We start from the raw sequence: 19,237 nt of genomic DNA on the forward strand, positions 1-19,237 counted from the left end.
ATTGAGAAAGTGAAATAAAAATGTATCAAACATTATCCTTATCTAAGACACAAAGAACAGTTCTTCAGATGTATAAAGTGCGCGTCTTATCTTCTTCAAGGAACTCCTTAATTGTATTTCAGTGTCTTTAAAACCAAAGGGGGCTTGGCTGGCGTGGCTCTGAGCGAGGACACACAGTGATGAATTAGCCACGTTTAAGATTAGCTCGAGCTTTACTCGGAGGAATAACTTTAGATGACATGTTATTAAGCTGTAATGAAGAGCCTCTTGAAGCCTTGAGATGCCTGGGTGCTCTGTGGGGAGGGGGTGATTGCCTACGCAGTGGATGGGTGGGTGGGTGGGTGTGGTTGGGGTGGTGGGAGAAGGTGGGGGTAGCTACCACCGCTACATGGAAACCCCCCAGTGAACTAATCATGTCAAGAGATGAAATGATGAACCCCCATCTCCTCATCCCCCCCACCCTCACCTCCCTCCCTCGCTCCTCCAACGAAAGAGCGGAAAAAAGCGAACAGACGCAGACTGCGGTCTCCTCTTCTCCTCTCTCCATTATTAATTATCAAAGTTCATATAGAATTAGCCGAGTTTGTCGATGATTTATGTCGGAGAGTATGAAACTCATCCAGAAGAACGCTGCTTGCACCTGTCTTCCTGCTTTCCACTCCTCACCTGAAGAAGGGTTTGGTGTCGACACTGTTCAAAGGGAACGCCAGTTCCACTAGTACACTAATTTCTCCTTTTAACCCCCACAAAAACTTACCCACAGGTGTGTTCCCTCTTTCAGTGAGTCTTGTTTTCTCAGTGCCTTAAGGCGTCAGCATGCTTCAGTTCGGCTGGCGGCTAGCCGAAGTCGGCTAGGCGAACCAAACGAGTGTGCTCACATACTCCCTTAAAAGATCTTCGCTTGAAAAACAAGAAAAAAGCGGCAATAGTAATGTTTGTCCATTTTGAGACGCCGTAGCCAGTATACACTTCCTCAAATAGTCAGAATGAATCTAAGATAACTCAAGAAATCTGTCATAAATGTTGACGTGTTTGCAGACGATATATTAGTCGCACAATTTTATATCTAACTAAGATGTTTGGTGCAGTATTTCTCAAAGAAAAGATGAGCATGAAAACGAGACTACTACTGAAGAATCCCTACTGTTGACCAATCACTGACGAAGGGGCGTAGACTTCGGCTACCGACTTCGGCTTGCCTCAAGAAAGATTGTTGTGTGTCCAAACAACCAAAAAAACCTTTCCGAAGTCCAAAACTAACAAACACGTCACAAAATGTCGTCAATATATGCACAAACTCAATGTCACTGCAATAGGCCATTCACAACTACTGTTGCAACGTTCCCTCTGAAAAGGATTCAGGAAATAATATGTAAGCTATTGTACTAGCACCATTCTACTATACTGAACAGCTACTACTAAATGGCAGCCACTAGACTTTATAGGCAATTGATTTATCTTGTTTCATCAAGATCAAAGGACTTTTAGTTTTAGAGGCATTGCCAAGCATATGTTTTGGATATTGCCCAAAGAAACTTCACATTTACTAAACCTTTCGAAGGCAGAAGGTCTTCTCCATCCCCTTGGCTTTTTTTAAGGCACGGTCAAGCAGATTTTAATGCGTGGGATATCGTCTGCCACAAAGCCACTGTTTTCAAACCATAATTGAAAAAGGTTCTGTCTAAAGCAGCTTTCACTGGCCCTTCCAATGGCAAGCTAATCATATCTTACCTTCTGTGTGTGTGTGTAGTGGAAGAATGAGAGAAGGTGATACTCGCAACTGGTAGCCTAGCGGTTAAGCGCGTTGGGTTGCTGGTTCGAATCCACGAGCTGACTAGGTGAAAAATTGGTTAATGTTCCCTTGATCAAGGCACTTAACCCTAGTTGCTCTGGATAAGAGCGTCTGCTAAATGACAAAAAAATAAATAATCAAGATTAATGACCTTGTTTGGATGACTGACCATTTGTGGGCTATCACAAGGGTCAAACACACCTTATCTGTGGTTTTCTCTAGTGAGGGACGTTCCCACAGAACCTTGGGGCACGGACAGCATTGGAGGTGTGAAAACGTGAAATCGACTAAATTAATGTTACGGTGTGAATTCAATTGTCATGTTTCAAGAGTTCATAAAGAGCTACAGTATGAATTTGTATATGTTTTATTGTACTGTAAGTGCTATGGATTTATTGTTACAGGGAAACTGTGTTTTTTGTTGGTTGGATGGTGGATAGTTCAAAGAGGAGTGACACGGGTGTGCTCCTATCATTTAAATTGAGTTGATTAGATTAGAATCTGGGTGGGTTGTTCTTGTCTTTAGTTTTTACTAGCAAAGTCCAAAGAAATGTTAATTCAGGTTGGGGGTGAGTTCCTGCTTGAATTTGGTTAAAAGGACAGTGAATTCACTTATACTTGTTACCAAACTCCTGTGTGTATCACACACATCGTTTTTTATGTTTGAGATTATTCTGAACTAACCACGTTAAGTCTTAGCCTATTGGTGATAGTCATTTACTCTGAGTAGACTGTAATGTATAATGTATTTAATGTACACTGTAGTTGTCAGATTATTAATTATTTTGTGACTAATAAATTATATTAGTTGAAGTGAGTAAATGCATTTCTCGTTTTACAGAGTAATTATTTGATTGACTATACGCTTATCATTTAGTAAATCTATTGGTAGTTGTTATATAAACTATACAGTGAGGGAAAAAAGTATTTGATTCCCTGCTGATTTTGTACATTTGCCCACTGACAAAGACATGATCAGTCTATCATTTTAATGGTAGGTTTATTTGAACATTGAGAGATAGAATAACAACAAAGAATTCCAGAAAAACGCATGTCAAAAATGTTATAAATGTATTTGCATTTTAATGAGGGAAATAAGTATTTGACCCCCTCTCATTCAGAAAGATTTCTGGCTCCCAGGTGTCTTTTATACAGGTAACGAGCTGAGATTAGGAGCACACTCTTAAAGGGAGTGCTCCTAATCTCAGTTTGTTACCTGTATAAAAGACACCTGTCCACAGAAGCAATCAATCAATCAGATTCCAAACTCTCCACCATGGCCAAGACCAAAGAGCATTGAACAGTGAGAGACAGAATAACAACAAATAAATCCAGAAAAACGCATGTCATAAATGTTATAAATTGATTTGCATTTTAATGAGGGAAATAAGTATTTGACCCCTCTGCAAAACATGACTTAGTACTTGGTGGCAAAACCCTTGTTGGCAATCACAGAGGTCAGACGTTTCTTGTAGTTGGCCACCAGGTTTGCACACATCTCAGGAGGAATTTCGTCCCACTCCTCTTTGCAGATCTTCTCCAAGTCATTAAGGTTTCGAGGCTGACATTTGGCAACTCAAACCTTCAGCTCCCTCCACAGATTTTCTATGGGATTAAGTTCTGGAGACTGGCTAGGCCACTCCAGGACCTTAATGTGCTTCTTCTTGAGCCACTCCTTTGTTGCCTTGGCCGTGTGGTTTAGGTCATTGTCATGCTGGAATACCCATCCACGGCCCATTTTCAATGCCCTGGCTGAGGGAAGGAGGTTCTCACCCAAGATTTGACGGTACATGGCCCCGCCCATCGTCCCTTTGATGCGGTGAAGTTGTCCTGTCCCCTTAGCAGAAAAACACCCCCAAAGCATAATGTTTCCACCTCCATGTTTGACGGTGGGGATGGTGTTCTTGGGGTCATAGGCAGCATTCCTCCTCCTCCAAACACGGCGAGTTGAGTTGATGCCAAAGAGCTTGATTTTGGTCATTCAGATGTTCATTGGCAAACTTCAGACGGGCCTGGTTATGTGCTTTCTTGAGCAGGGGGACCTTGCGGGCATTGCAGGATTTCAGTCCTTCACGGCGTAGTGTGTTACCAATTGTTTTCTTGGTGACTATGGTCCCAGCTGCCTTGAGATCATTGACAAGATCCTCCTGTGTTGTTCTGGGCTGATTCCTCACCGTTCTCATGATCATTACAACTCCACGAGGTGAGATCTTGCATGGAGCCCCAGGCCGAGGGAGATTGACAGTTATTTTGTGTTTCTTCCATTTGCGAATAATCGCACCAAATGTTGTCACCTTCTCACCAAGCTGCTTGGCGATGGTTTTGTAGCCCATTCCAGCCTTGTGTAGGTCTACAATCTTGTCCCTGACATCCTTGGAGAGCTCTTTGGTCTTGGCCATGGTGGAGAGTTTGGAATCTGATTGATTGATTGCTTCTGTGGACAGGTGTCTTTTATACAGGTAACAAGCTGAGATTAGGAGCACTCCCTTTAAGAGTGTGCTCCTAATCTCAGCTCGTTACCTGTATAAAAGACACCTGGGAGCCAGAAATCTTTCTGAATGAGAGGGGGTCAAATACTTATTTCCCTCATTAAAATGCAAATACATTTATAACATTTTTGACATGCGTTTTTCTGGAATTCTTTGTTGTTATTCTGTCTCTCAATGTTCAAATAAACCTACCATTAAAATTATAGACTGATCATTTATTTGTCAGCGGGCAAACGTACAAAATCAGCAGGGGATCAAATACTTTTTTTCCTCACTGTAGATACCACATGCTTCGGTACCACCTTGACATCTTTGATCTGCTTGCCTCAATAAATTAATGCTAGAATATTGGTCACCAAGATTAGCTACAGTGGGGGAAAAAAGTATTTAGTCAGCCACCAATTGTGCAAGTTCTCCCACTTAAAAAGATGAGAGAGGCCTGTAATTTTCATCATAGGTACACGTCAACTATGACAGACAAATTGAGAAAAAGAAATCCAGAAAACCACATTGTAGGATTTTTATTGAATTTATTTGCAAATTATGGTGGAAAATAAGTATTTGGTCACCTACAAACAAGCAAGATTTCTGGCTCTCACAGACCTGTAACTTCTTCTTTAAGAGGCTCCTCTGTCCTCCACTCGTTACCTGTATTAATGGCACCTGTTTGAACTTGTTATCAGTATAAAAGACACCTGTCCACAACCTCAAACAGTCACACTCCAAACTCCACTATGGCCAAGACCAAAGAGCTGTCAAAGGACACCAGAAACTAAATTGTAGACCTGCACCAGGCTGGGAAGACTGAATCTGCAATAGGTAAGCAGCTTGGTTTGAAGAAATCAACTGTGGGAGCAATTATTAGGAAATGGAAGACATACAAGACCACTGATAATCTCCCTCGATCTGGTGCTCCATGCAAGATCTCACCCTGTGGGGTCAAAATGATCACAAGAACGGTGAGCAAAAATCCCAGAACCACACTGGGGGACCTAGTGAATGACCTGCAGAGAGCTGGGACCAAAGTTACAAAGCCTACCATCAGTAACACACTACGCCGCCAGGGACTCAAATCCTGCAGTGCCAGACGTGTCCCCCTGCTTAAGCCAGTACATGTCCAGGCCCGTCTGAAGTTGCAGAGTGCATTTGGATGATCCAGAAGAGGATTGGGAGAATGTCATATGGTCAGATGAAACCAAAATAGAACTTTTTGGTAAAAACTCAACTCGTCGTGTTTGGAGGACAAAGAATGCTGAGTTGCATCCAAAGAACACCATACCTACTGTGAAGCATGGGGGTGGAAACATCATGCTTTGGGGCTGTTTTTCTGCAAAGGGACGAGGACGACTGATCCGTGTAAAGGAAAGAATGAATGGGGCCATGTATCGTGAGATTTTGAGTAAAAACCTCCTTCCATCAGCAAGGGCATTGAAGATCAAACGTGGCTGGGTCTTTCAGCATGACAATGATCCCAAACACACCGCCCGGGCAACGAAGGAGTGGCTTCATCAGAAGCATTTCAAGGTCCTGGAGTGGCCTAGCCAGTCTCCAGATCTCAACCCCATAGAAAATCTGTGGAGGGAGTTGAAAGTCCGTGTTGCCCAGCGACAGCCCCAAAACATCACTGCTCTAGAGGAGATCTGCATGGAGGAATGGGCCAAAATACCAGCAACAGTGTGTGAAAACCTTGTGAAGACTTACAGAAAATGTTTGACCTGTGTCATTGCCAACAAAGGGTATATAACAAAGTATTGAGAAACTTTTGTTATTGACCAAATACTTATTTTCCACCATAATTTGAAAATAAATTCATAAAAAATCCTACAATGTGATTTTCTGGATTTTTTTTCCTCATTTTGTCTGTCATAGTTGACTTGTACCTATGATGAAAATTACAGGCCTCTCTCATTTTTTTAAGTGGGAGAACTTGCACAATTGGTGGCTGACTAAATATATTTTTCCCCACTGTATTTGTATCTCTTAATAATTGCATAACAGTGCAAGTAAGACACATGTTCATTATAGTCATACTAAGAGGTGACGTAAGGCTTGCTACCTTGACTAGATTCCTCCAGAGACGTACAAGGCATGTTGCATTTATTCACATAATATTGGAGTCAGATTGATTAATGTAGTTTATTATTATATTCAACATAATTTCTACATAATGGTTGTATAATTTCCATCCACTACATGTGACCACCTAATCCGATAACAGTAGTTGCTATTGGCGCTAAACGGTTGGAACATGTATTCTGATTCCATTGGAGAGCAAAATATAGATTGTGTATGGTGTCCATATTAGGATACACATCAATGGAAGTTGTGTCAGAGTCACTTGGAATTGGATGTGTGACTGTCCTAATATGGACACTGTATAGGTGTCCTAGATTGATGACGTCATACCTGTCCTGATGTCAGCCTCTGACGAAAACCGTGAACAAGTTTACTTGAAGAAATACAGAAGGTGTCACAACTGGGTGACGTTGTCAACAGTTGTAATAATGGCATAAAATGTCTGTCACAGTATGTAATCATAATAACAGCTTGGATCATTTGGTGGAGGTGTCACATAAAGTGTTATAAATCAGACACACACACCCACTTCAAACTATCAACAAGCCATGGTAGCGTTTAAACCCTTGTATTACAGACATTGAAAATAGTTGGAGAGAATGGTTATCACTGTATACTTCACACTGAGTTTTATTGTGTCCTGTTTTTCACTGCAGATGATAACTGTAAAAACAGATAATAACATGCGGCAGGTGTTTGATTTCAAACGCATCCAATTTTACACCCGGGATAAATGGCATTCAAGTTTACTTCGAGCAATATGTCAATCTAATTTTCAGAATGAATGGGCCCTCTTATATCCTCCCAGCATAGTTCAAAATCATTAGAGGGAAATTTGAAACTGGGGAAGGATTCTCTGTATTTAGCACATAAACAGTATAATTGATACATGGTAATCCTATTAACACTTCCTGATTACAACACCGTCACACTTCCGTGATTTTTGTTGAAAACTCAGCTTCCTGCGTGTGGACCTATGGTTATACCGCCAATAACAACCAGAAAATGAGATTAAGGCGGAATATTGTCAATGATGAAGGATTTACTGAAAAACTAGAAATAAAACCTTTTTGAAGGCTGTTACCGATCTTATCATTTCATCTTGATCTTGATATTTCAGTGTATTCTATTTTTCCCTTCTCAGAGTGTTGCCAATATTCATCTTTCTTTTTCCAATGGATAATAATACTGCACAGACAGCAAGCAGAGAGGACCCAGTAAATTAAATCCTACAACAGCATGAGCTCCAGAATATGATTTCATGCAGCACTGCAAGTTCAATTCATCAGAGATGAATATGTCGCTCTGCTTATGCATCCTGTGGGCAATCACAAATTGCACATGAATTGTTGAGTGCCATTTTGTAAAGTGCCAAATGCTTCAATGTCAAAGCAAAAGGGACAAATCAAATCCTGGGCCATATGCTGTGAATGAGGAGCTCTGCAAACAAATTACAACAGCTGGCTTCTTGAAAAATAGTGTTTTCACTGAGGCTTTGGATCACTTTGGCACTGCCTAATTCAATGGTAATTACGGAATCTGAGCTTACTTTAATGCCTATGAACAAATACACACGCACAGACACACACACACAGACACATACAGTGCTAGTAATTGCCAATCATGTCTAAGTGTTGGACAAATATATCAAAAGCCTTTTCTGTGATTCTGGCAAGCAACTTTATCAACATGGACAATATTGTGTTTCAATTCTTGTTTGCAAAGGAGAACGAGGCCATATGAAACATTGATGTCATCTCTGACCAAATGACCTTTAGCAAAGAGTATTGATTGAATTGTTTCACAACAAACAGAGATACAGGAAAGTGATCATAAAGAAAGCGACTGGTGGAACTGCATGGAAGCAAAGGCACCTTGCTTGCCAACCTCATTTGTCTTTTCAGAGAGATCAGATTTCAATGTTAGATGCTCTTGAACAAACCCCCAGATACATTGAGGGGATTCGATTAAACTGGTCCGGGTTGCACCGGGCAAAGCCCTGCTCAAATCGAACAGTAATTTGTACCGCTCGGTCATATTGTTAACAATGCAGCATGATGCATTGTTCAGAAACGTACAACATCTCTTTTCCATAATATATGTTTGAATTTTCAAACTAGTTTTTATTGGGAAGGCAGATAAAATGTTTGCATGAAAATCAATGAATTTTGTATGTGAAAACACAGAATCCTACTCATTACTCCACGTGCTTAACCTTCGCAGAGATAAAGAGGCAAAGCGAGAGGATTACTCCGCCCAAAATCTGTCCGCGTGAGATAAGCAGACCAAGTGATTTTTTGTATGGAGGTCTATGGGAGAATGTGGAATTACGTGAGGAATATTTGATCTTATAGAAGTTACATAATGTTTAGGCTGTTACAAATGTACTGATGTAAGTGGATGCACGTGGCATTCCTCCTCCCGCCTGCCTTCCATTTTTGCGGACATGTATTTCCATTATTAGAGCAGTCACTCGACTATCTTGTCAATATAATAGATCATATTTGACCTACGTCACTTTTGTTTTGAGCCGACTAGTTTTCTGTTCTACCTGATAATTAATTGCACCCACCTGGTGTCCCAGGTCTGAAACAGTCCCTGATTAGAGGGTAACATTGAAAAAACGCAGTGGAACTGGCTTTGAGGGCCAGAGTTGAGTTTGAGGGGGCTAGTGAGCAAATGCAATGCATTATCTTCTAAAGACATGGCCTTTTCCAATGACCTGCTAGCCATACAATTATTTCAATAGTAACTGATAACTCGAATATCAGATATTCTCTCAAGCAGTTTCCAAAACCAGATTGAACCTCCTGTATTCCTGGAGATCTACCATCCTGTAGGTTTACAGTCCAACCCTAATTTAGCACACCTGATTCTACTTATTAGCTGCTCACCAAGTCCTTAACTAGCTAAAACAGGTATGTCAGGTTAGGGTTCGACTGAAAACCTACAGGATGATAGATCTCCAGGAAGAGGGTTTGGCAGCCCTGCTTTATGCCTTTCAAAAAAACGTATGTAAAAGCATGAGGCAAATTGGGCTATACTCATCCAAGACAGCAACAATAACTACACCATGTCAAACCCTTTTGCCAGTGGCAGACAGGACGTTGGCCAAACGTCTTACCTCAAACCTTACAAGAAACCAATGCTCATCCCTACATGTTCGCTTTGAACTGTATACAATCCAGTGCTGTTTCCAGAACCTTCCTAGCCCACTGGGTAAGCGAACCTTTAGCATTCTGGTTTACTCCCTAGTGATTTTGCCATCACTCCACTGACAGTGCTAATGGAACATTATTCACATTGATAGACGTATCACAGCAAATGGCATGACATACGTTTGCCCTGTATAATAGTCTGATTGTCACTCATCACGAGAGCTGCCACCAGTCTACAACATCAGTCCACAATGCCATAGAGCTGTCAATCATCCGCTGACACTGCCAAATTAGAGTGCACAGACCTTCAAGTCTCCAACAGGAACTTTCCTAACTGGCAATCTTTCTCCCCCAGACACAAATTAGAACCCGATTCGGAAACAAAAGTGGATCGGCTCGACTGAGCTAGACAGCATGATTGACGGCCGTTGTCACATCTGTGTTGTCTGTGATGTTGTGCCTTGTAAAAGTACGAATCTTACAACAACACTGGATGGGATAGTGGATGAGAGGGCAACAAAAAGTATAATTTCAAGACAGAAGGGAGCAAAAAAATTATCAAGCTGTTGATAAGATTGTGACAGTGCTGCAGGCACGGTGTAGGCCGCACACTCATTTACAAACTGCAAAGTCTTTAGTATTTACCATCGTTTTAAATGAGAAATCCCTGAGTATGATGTTTCTGACAGTTGGACAAATGGACACTCATAACCTCCTCCATATAACGTGTCTTTAATGGCCCACATTGATCCATTTGGCCCGGCAGTGCATTGTCCTCTGCGTGCACTGTTTTCCTCACGCATACTTCTTCTAATCCTTTTAGAGAGCCTGGCAGCCAAGGATGAAGTGGAAAGCGTTGAATAATTCATTCACAGTTGTCCCCAAATGAATTGAAGTGGGGACAGGCTTGTAGTGCACTAAATCAAGCTGAATCTTGAATTGATTGCATCCATATAGTAAGGTAACCAGTGATGTAGTGGTAAAACAAAAATAGGTGGGTACACTCCCTATACTTTCAATACAAAAACATTTCCTCATGTTCCTGGCTGACACTGAGTGTGGAACTCAAAAATAATATTCACACTAGATATAATAATACCCATCCGATGCCTTGGCGGTTTTCTCATAGATTTTCTGTCATGCTTGTTTAGCTCAGTTCGTCATGTATAATTTGGTTTATTGGGTTTATTTTCAAATATATTGTCTACATATAGCCCAATCACTTAGTAGTCACTTAAATGCTATTCCTACAGACATAAATGCTTTCTTTTTGGGAGTGGTTCATAATCAGAAGTGACAGAGATGGAGACAAACTGTGGGAAAACAGTGAAGAAATGTCACTCCAGAACCCATTTAAGTTCTTACACACGCCGGTGAGAATGTCTTTCCGAGCGGCCAAACATCCCTCACATCTTCCTCCTTTCTTTCTTTCATTAGAGCTTGCACATAAATGCCAAGTAATATAACCCGCCATCTTCGCATCTCCCTGACATAAACAGACTCTCAGCCACAGACATTGCTTATTGGTTTTCACAGAAGTGATTTCATCCCTTCAAATTGGCTGCTTTTTTTGCCGCTTCATGTCTGTCTATGATGTCTGTTATGACAAATAAATGAATATACATTTCCTTTCTCTGTTATTCCCCGATTCAATAGAGTAGAGTTGGTAGATCAACATTGCTATCATAATGCATGCATTGCATTAGAATAGAGTATGGTTTTAATTACACTCAATTCCAATCATGGATAATGACACCATCTGGTTTATGCATACAGGCATTTCATTAAACAGTTACCCTTTAACTATAATTGTAATGTGCACTTCATATGAAAGCTAGCAGGAAACAGATGATATTCAATGTAAATATTGGAAAATCAGGGCAGTTGTTTTAGGGTGGTTGTTAAAGAGCGCCTCCAGTACTTTAGTATACTTTTTAGCCAGTAGTTCTGATAGTAGTGCTCACGAGCCAAAAGTGGTCCCTGAAAATTGCGTACTACGTCACATATGTGCAGATATGTGCACCACATCTTTGCTCTCCCTCTCACTCTGTGTGTGCATGATGTGCCTCCTGCTAACTGTCACTCACATGGCGAGGGGCTGAAGCTCATTGGTTGAACTCAAATTGCTAGGGGGCTGGTCCACATGGGGGAAAATGTAGGGAAAATGGCGCAGCACAGCTTCCAGAAAAACAGTTGCTTTCAAACTAGGGATTTCGTGGCTAATTGAGGTAAGACATTAATTCAGCTCATAGATTATGCATGTATGAACTACACATTGACACATCCAGCCCAAAGTGCGAGGTTTAAAAAATACTTAGTAGTCGCCAAAGTTCCAGAGCATGTCTTTAAAAGGCAGGGGATATTGAAAATCCTGTACTGTGAAGAAGAATTGGCTCAGCTGACTACATGTAGATAATGAGGGACAAACATCTGGATTGGATGCATTCATGTTGCGTGTTCCAGGCAGAACGTGTGTGAACGTATTGAAGCAAGCAGCCCATGACTCTTGGAGCATGTTCACTGGAAACCGAAGGGCTGCTACTACAGTTAATTAGAAGACAAAACACGTTCATATACACACACACACTTGGCTATCCCGTGGCCTGTGGTTGCCAGCACAACCAGAAAAATAACAAAACTTACCCAACATTGAATGGCCTATGGCCAAGCTATTAGTATATTTGACTGGAGGTTGGACCTACAGTGAGGGGAAAAAAGTGTTTGATCCCCTGCTGATTTTGTACGTTTGCCCACTGACAAAGAAATTATCAGTGTATAATTTTAATGGTAGGTTTATTTGAACAGTGAGAGACAGAATAACAACAAAAAAATCCAGAAAAACGCATATCAAAATTTTTATAAATTGATTTGCATTTTAATGAGGGAATAAAGTATTTGACCCCCTCTCAATCAGAAAGATGTCTGGCTCCCAGGTGTCTTTTATACAGGTAACAAGCTGAGTTTAGGAGCACACTCTTAAAGGGAGTGCTCCTAATCTCAGTTTGTTACCTGTATAAAAGACACCTGTCCACAGAAGCAATCAATCAATCAGATTCCAAACTCTCCACCATGGCCAAGACCAAAAAACTCTCCAAGGATGTCAGGGACAAGATTGTAGACCTACACAAAGCTGGAATGGGCTACAAGACCATCACCATGCAGCTTGGTGAGAAGGTGACAACAGTTGGTGCGATTATTTGCAAATGGAAGAAACACAAAATAACTGTCAATCTCCCTCGGCCTGGGGCTCCATGCAAGATCTCACCTCGTGGAGTTGCAATGATCATGAGAACGGTGAGGAATCAGCCCAGAACTACACGGGAGGATCTTGTCAATGATCTCAAGGCACCTGGGACCATAGACACCAAGAAAACAATTGGTAACACACTACGCCGTGAAGGACTGAAATCCTGCAGCGCCCGCAAGGTCCCCCTGCTCAAGAAAGCACATATACAGGCCAGTCTGAAGTTTGCCAATGAACATCTGAATGATTCGGAGGAGAACTGGGTGAAAGTGTTGTGGTCAGATGAGACCAAAATCGAGCTCTTTGGCATCAACTCAACTCGCCGTGTTTGGAGGACGAGGAATGCTGCCTATGACCCCAAGAACACCATCCCCACCGTCAAACATGGGGGTGGAAACATTATGCTTTGGGGGTGTTTTTCTGCTAAGGGGACAGGACAACTTCACCGCATCAAAGGGACAATGGACGGGGCCATGTACCATCAAATCTTGGGTGAGAACCTCCTTCCCTCAGCCAGGGCATTGAAAATGGGTCGTAGATGGGTATTCCAGCATGACAATGACCCAAAACACACGGCCAAGGCAACAAAGGAGTGGCTCAAGAAGAAGCACATTAAGGTCCTGGAGTGGCCTAGCCAGTCTCCAGACCTTAATCCCATAGAAAATCTGTGGAGGGAGCTGAAGGTTCGAGTTGCCAAACGTCAGCCTTGAAACCTTAATGACTTGGAGAAGATCTGCAAAGAGGAGTGGAACAAAATCCCTCCTGAGATGTGTGCAAACCTGGTGGCCAACTACAAGAAACGTCTGACCTCTGTGATTGCCAACAAGGGTTTTGCCATCAAGTACTAAGTCATGTTTTGCAGAGGGGTCAAAATCTTATTTCCCTCATTTAAAATGCAAATCAATTTATAACATTTTTGACATGCGTTTTTCTGGATGTATTTGTTGTTATTCTGTCTCTCACTGTTCAAATAAACCTACCATTAAAATTATAGACTGATCATTTCTTTGTCAGTGGGCAAACGTACAAAATCAGCAGGGGATCAAATACTTTTTCCCCTCACTGTACCAGCATTGAGGTTGTGTGTTTGTGTCCCGTGGGCATCATATTCAAAATGCAGTGCCTATACAATGCTTTGGACCTACTAAGACACTACATTTTAGATGGAGAAATTAGGTCAGGCTGTAACAGCTTTGCTAGTCAGCTAAGGACTCCATACTTATCACACGGTCATGGAGCCTTACATACAGTAAGGGCGGCAGGTTAGAGCGTTGGGCCAATAACCGAAAGGTGGCTGGTTTGACTATCCGAGCCGACAAGGTGGAAATCTGTCGGTGCCCTTGAGCAAGGCACTTAACCCAAATTTGCTCCAAGGGTGCCGTACTACTATAGCTGACCCTGTAAAACAACACATTTCACTGCACCTATTCGGTGTATGTGACAATAAAACATATAATTATTTTAAGACATCCTACTGCCAAACTCCAGATATACATTCCTCAAGTTCAAAGGATAAAATGCAAAGGGTAAAACTAGCTCAGGTTACCTTTTTTGCTATATGCCAAGCTCTTAAAACAGCAACACAGCTAATTAGAATTTTGATGACTAGAGACGATACGCTTTTAAAATAGATACACTGCTCTATTATACTCATTGATTGATTCTATGTTTTGACCTCAAAGCTTTGCAGAGTCTTACCTTTTGCAGAGCGATGTTTCCATATGATGTTAGGCTCTGGTCGTCCAATGGCCAGACACATGAGAGTTACATTGCTGCCCTCGTTCACTGTGATGTCCGCCGATATGTTTGTGATCTTCGCAGGTACTAAGGAAAGAGGAAACAAAAACATAGCACATTTAAGCAATAAGGCCCGATGGGGTGTGTTATATGGCCAATATACAATTTCAATTTTTTCCGATTTTAATGTCACATGCACAAGTACAGTGAAATGCCTTTCTTGCCAGCTCTAACCTTAACAATGCATTAATCAATAACAATGTAATACTAAAAATAACAAGGTAGAACAAAAACACACAAGATATAAAAATAAGAAGAACACGATAAAGTAAGTAAGCATACTATATACAGGGTCAGTTCCAGTACCATATTTACAATGTGCAGGGATACTGGATCGATAGAGGTAGATATGTAGATGGGTAAGTTGACTAGGCATCAGGATATATGATAAACAGAGTAGCACCAGCGTATATGATGATTGTATGTGAGTGGGTGTGTAGAGTCAGTATAAATGTATGTGCATATTATGTGTGTGTGAGCAAATGGTGGAGTGAGTGTTTGCATGTGTGTTGGAGTATCAGTGTGCTTAGTGCGTAGGGCCTTGTTCTTAGCCCTTAACCGTGGTATATTGTCCATATAGCACAAACCCTGAGGTACCTTATTGCTTTTATAAAACAGTTACCAACATATTAAAACAATGAATTACATTGTTCAGCCTTAGTTCTCGATTCTTAATTTTCAGAGGGTGTTGATTATTTCTCAGTAAACGCAAAGCATTTTCTTTTTATTAACAGCTAAAAAGTAGTTCTAACATAAAATACAAAAATTCAAAAAAATGCACCACCAACGAAAAGAAAGGATGCAAGTGAATTTAGCTTGTGAGCCAGTATTAATTTAGCCAACTTTTAACCAGCATTGTTGCATGTCATTTTCGGCACATTTGGTGGCCACTAGCTAGTAAAATGTTCCCAAGAGGCGAAACCAAAAGTATTGTAAAACAGTGTTACATCTTTGAGCTGCTCTTTCAAAAGTCAAATTTAAAACATTATTGGCATTGTTGAATTTGATTGTCATAAGTAGTTAGCTAACATTTAGCACAGATGCTTAGCTAGCAAGTATTTTCGCTAGAAAATGTGTTACCAAGGCAACTAGCTAGTGCTATGTGAATTTGAACTTACATGTAACAATTGTCACATCCATTATTATAGCTAATAATGGTTATTAGAATGGATAGGGCAGGCAGATACAGTGCCTTCAGAAAGTATTCACACCCCTTGACTTTTTCCACATTTTGTTATGTTACAGCTTGAATTTAAAATAGATCAAATTGAAATTATTTGTCACTGGCCTACACACAATACCCCATAATGTCAAAGTGGAATTATGTTTTAGAAATGTTTACAAATTAATAAAAAATGAAAAGCTGAAATGTCTTCAGTCCAAAATAATTAAACCCCTTTGTTTTGGCAGGTCTAAATAAGTTCAGGAGTAAAAATTTGCTTCACAAGTCAAAATCAAATGTATTGTTGCATACACATATTTAACAGATGTTATTGCAGGTGTAGCGAAATACTTGTGTTCCTAGCTCCAATAGTGCAGTAATATCTAACAATACACAACAATACACTAAACTAAAAAGTAAAATAATGAAATTAAGAAATATAGAAATATTAGGACGAGCAATGTCAGTCTGGAGTATAAATATATATATATATTCCTATAGATATATACACTGAAAAAAAATATAAACACAACATGTAAAGTGTTGGTCTCATTTTTTATGAACTGAAATAAAAGATCCCAGAAATGTTCCATACACAAAAAGCTTACAGTGAGGGAAAAAAGTATTTGATTTCCTGCTGATTTTGTACGTTTGCACACTGACAAAGAAATGATCAGTCTATAATTTTAATGGTAGGTTTATTTCAACAGTGAGAGACAGAATAACAACAGCAAAATCTAGAAAAACGCATGTCAAAAATTGTATAAATTGATTTAATTTGCTTTTAATGAGGGAAATAAGTATTTGACCCCGCTGCAAAACATGACTTAGTACTTGGTGGCAAAACCCTTGTTGGCAATCACAGATGTCAGATGTTTCTTGTAGTTGGCCACCAGGTTTGCACTCACCTCTTTGCAGATATTCTCCAAGTCATTAAGGTTTCGAGCCTGACGTTTGGCAACTCAAACGTTCAGCTCCCTCCACAGATTTTCTATGGGATTAAGGTCTGGAGAATGGCTAGGCCACTCCAGGACCTTAATGTGCTTCTTCTTGAACCACTCCTTTGTTGCCTTGGCCATGTGTTTTGGGTCATTGTCATGCTGGAATACCCATCCACGACCCATCTTCAATGTCCTGGCTGAGGGAAGGAGGTTCTCACCCAAGATTTGATGGTACATGGCCCCGTCCATCGTCCCTTTGAGTTGTCCTGTCCCCTTAGCAGAAAAACACCCCAAAGCATAATGTTTCCACCTCCATGTTTGACGGTGGGGATGGTGTTCTTGGGGTCATAGGCAGCATTCCTCCTCCTCCAAACACGGCGAGTTGAGTTGATGCCAAAGAGCTCGATTTTGGTCTCATCTGACCACAACACTTTCACCAAGTTCTCCTCTGAATCATTCAGATGTTCATTGGCAAACTTCAGACGGGCATGTATATGTGCTTTCTTGAGCAGGGGTACCTTGCAGGCGCTGCAGGATTTCAGTCCTTCACGGCGTAGTGTGTTACCAATTGTTTTCTTGGTGACTATGGTCCCAGCTGCCTTGAGATCATTGACAAGATCCTCCCGTGTAGTTCTGGGCTGATTCCTCACCGTTCTCATGATCATTGCAATTCCACGAGGTGAGATCTTGCATGGAGCCCCAGGCCGAGGGAGATTGACAGTTCTTTTGTGTTTCTTCCATTTGCGAATAATCGCACCAAATGTTGTCACCTTCTCACCAAGCTGCTTGGCGATGGTCTTGTAGCCCATTCCAGCCTTGTGTAGGTCTACAATGTTGTCCCTGACATCCTTGGAGAGCTTTTTGGTCTTGGCCATGGTGGAGAGTTTGGAATCTGATTGATTGATTGCTTCTGTGGACAGGTGTCTTTTAGACAGGTAACAAGCTGAGATTAGGAGCACTCCCTTTAAGAGTGTGCTCCAAATCTCAGCTCGTTACCTGTATAAAATACACCTGGGAGCCAGAAATCTTTCTGATTGAGAGGGGGTCAAATACATATTTCCCTCATTAAAATGCAAATCAATTTATAAAATTTTGGACATGTGTTTTTCTGGATTTTTTTGTTGTTATTCTGTCTCTCACTGTTCAAATAAACCTACCATTAAAATTATAGACTGATCATTTCTTTGTCAGTGGGCAAACGTACAAAATCAGCAGGGGATCAAATACTTTTTTCCCTCACTGTATTTATCTCAAATGTTTGGCACCTGCCTCTCAAGAATACATTCGGAAAGTATTCAGACCCGTTGACTTTTTCCACATTTTGTTACGTCACAGCCTTATTCTAAAATGGATTAAATAAAAAAATTTCCTCATCAATCTACACACAATACCCCATAATGACAAAGCGAAAACAGGTTTTTAGAAATGTTTGCAAATGTTTTTAAAATAAAAAACAGAAATACCTTATTTACATAAGTATTCAGACCCTTTGCTCTGAGACTCGAAATTGAGCTCAGATGCATCCTGTTTCCATTGATCATCCTTGAGATGTTTCTAAAACTTGATTGGAGTCCACCTGTGGTAAATTCAATTGATTGGACATGATTTTCTTTGTCGTGTAGATTGATGAAAAAAATAAAAGAATGTCATCCATTTTGGAATAAGGCTGTAAGGTAACAAAATGTGGAAAAGGTCAAGGGGTCTGAATACTTTCCGAATGCATTGTATATATGTGATGGGATGTATAGACAATATGGACAGTATATGGATAGAACATGTATCTGAATAATTATATATTTACAGCAATAGTTCAATAGGATAGGCCTTGACTAGAATACAGTATTTACATATGAAGTGGGTAATTATCTATAAGGTCCCTCAGTCGAGCAGCGAATTTCAAACACAGATTCAACCACAAACACAAGGGAGGTTTTCCAATGACTCGCAAATACGGGCACATATTGGTAGATTTGGTAAAGCAGACACTTTGAGCATGGTGAAGTTATTAATTACACTTTGGATGGTGTATCAATAGACCCTGTCACTACAAAGATACAGGCGTTCTTCCTAACTCAGTTGCCAGAGAGGAAGGAAACCGCTCAGGGATTTCACCATGAAGCCAATGGTGACTTTAAAACAGTTAGAGTTTGATGGCTGTGATAGGAGAAAACTGAAGATGGATCAACAACATTGTAGTTACTCTACAATACTAACCTAATTGACAGAAGGAAAATAATTCAAATATTCCAAAACATGCATCCTGTTTGCAACAAGGCACTAAAGTAATACTGTAAAAAAAAAAAATGTCCTGAATACAAAGTGTTATGTTTGAGGCAAATCCAATACAACACATTACTGAGTACCACTCGCCATATTTTCAAGCAGTGGTGGCTGCATCATGTTATGTGTTTGCTTGTAATCGGTAAGGACTGGGGAGTTTTTCAGGATAAAAAATAAACTGAATGGCTCAGTCTGCTTTCCACCAGACATTGGGAGATGAATCCACCTTTCAGCAGGACAATAACCTAAAACACAAGGCCAAATCTACATTAGAGTTGCTTACCAAGAAGACTGTGAA

General features: G+C 40.7%; 1 protein-coding gene across 2 annotated transcripts in view; it reads right to left on the minus strand.

The window, feature by feature from the left end:
• The window catches only part of LOC121579310 (opioid-binding protein/cell adhesion molecule-like), a 380,274-nt gene that overhangs the window by 55,545 nt on the left and 305,492 nt on the right, over positions 1-19,237 (minus strand). For both annotated transcript variants that reach the window (XM_041893794.1, XM_041893793.1), the window contains one exon: positions 14,458-14,583. In XM_041893794.1, the coding sequence (XP_041749728.1) occupies positions 14,458-14,583 (126 nt within the window). The remainder of the gene's footprint in view (positions 1-14,457; positions 14,584-19,237) is intronic.

This window comes from Coregonus clupeaformis, unplaced genomic scaffold, assembly GCF_020615455.1.
Source record: "Coregonus clupeaformis isolate EN_2021a unplaced genomic scaffold, ASM2061545v1 scaf0231, whole genome shotgun sequence".
NCBI lineage: Eukaryota > Metazoa > Chordata > Actinopteri > Salmoniformes > Salmonidae > Coregonus > Coregonus clupeaformis.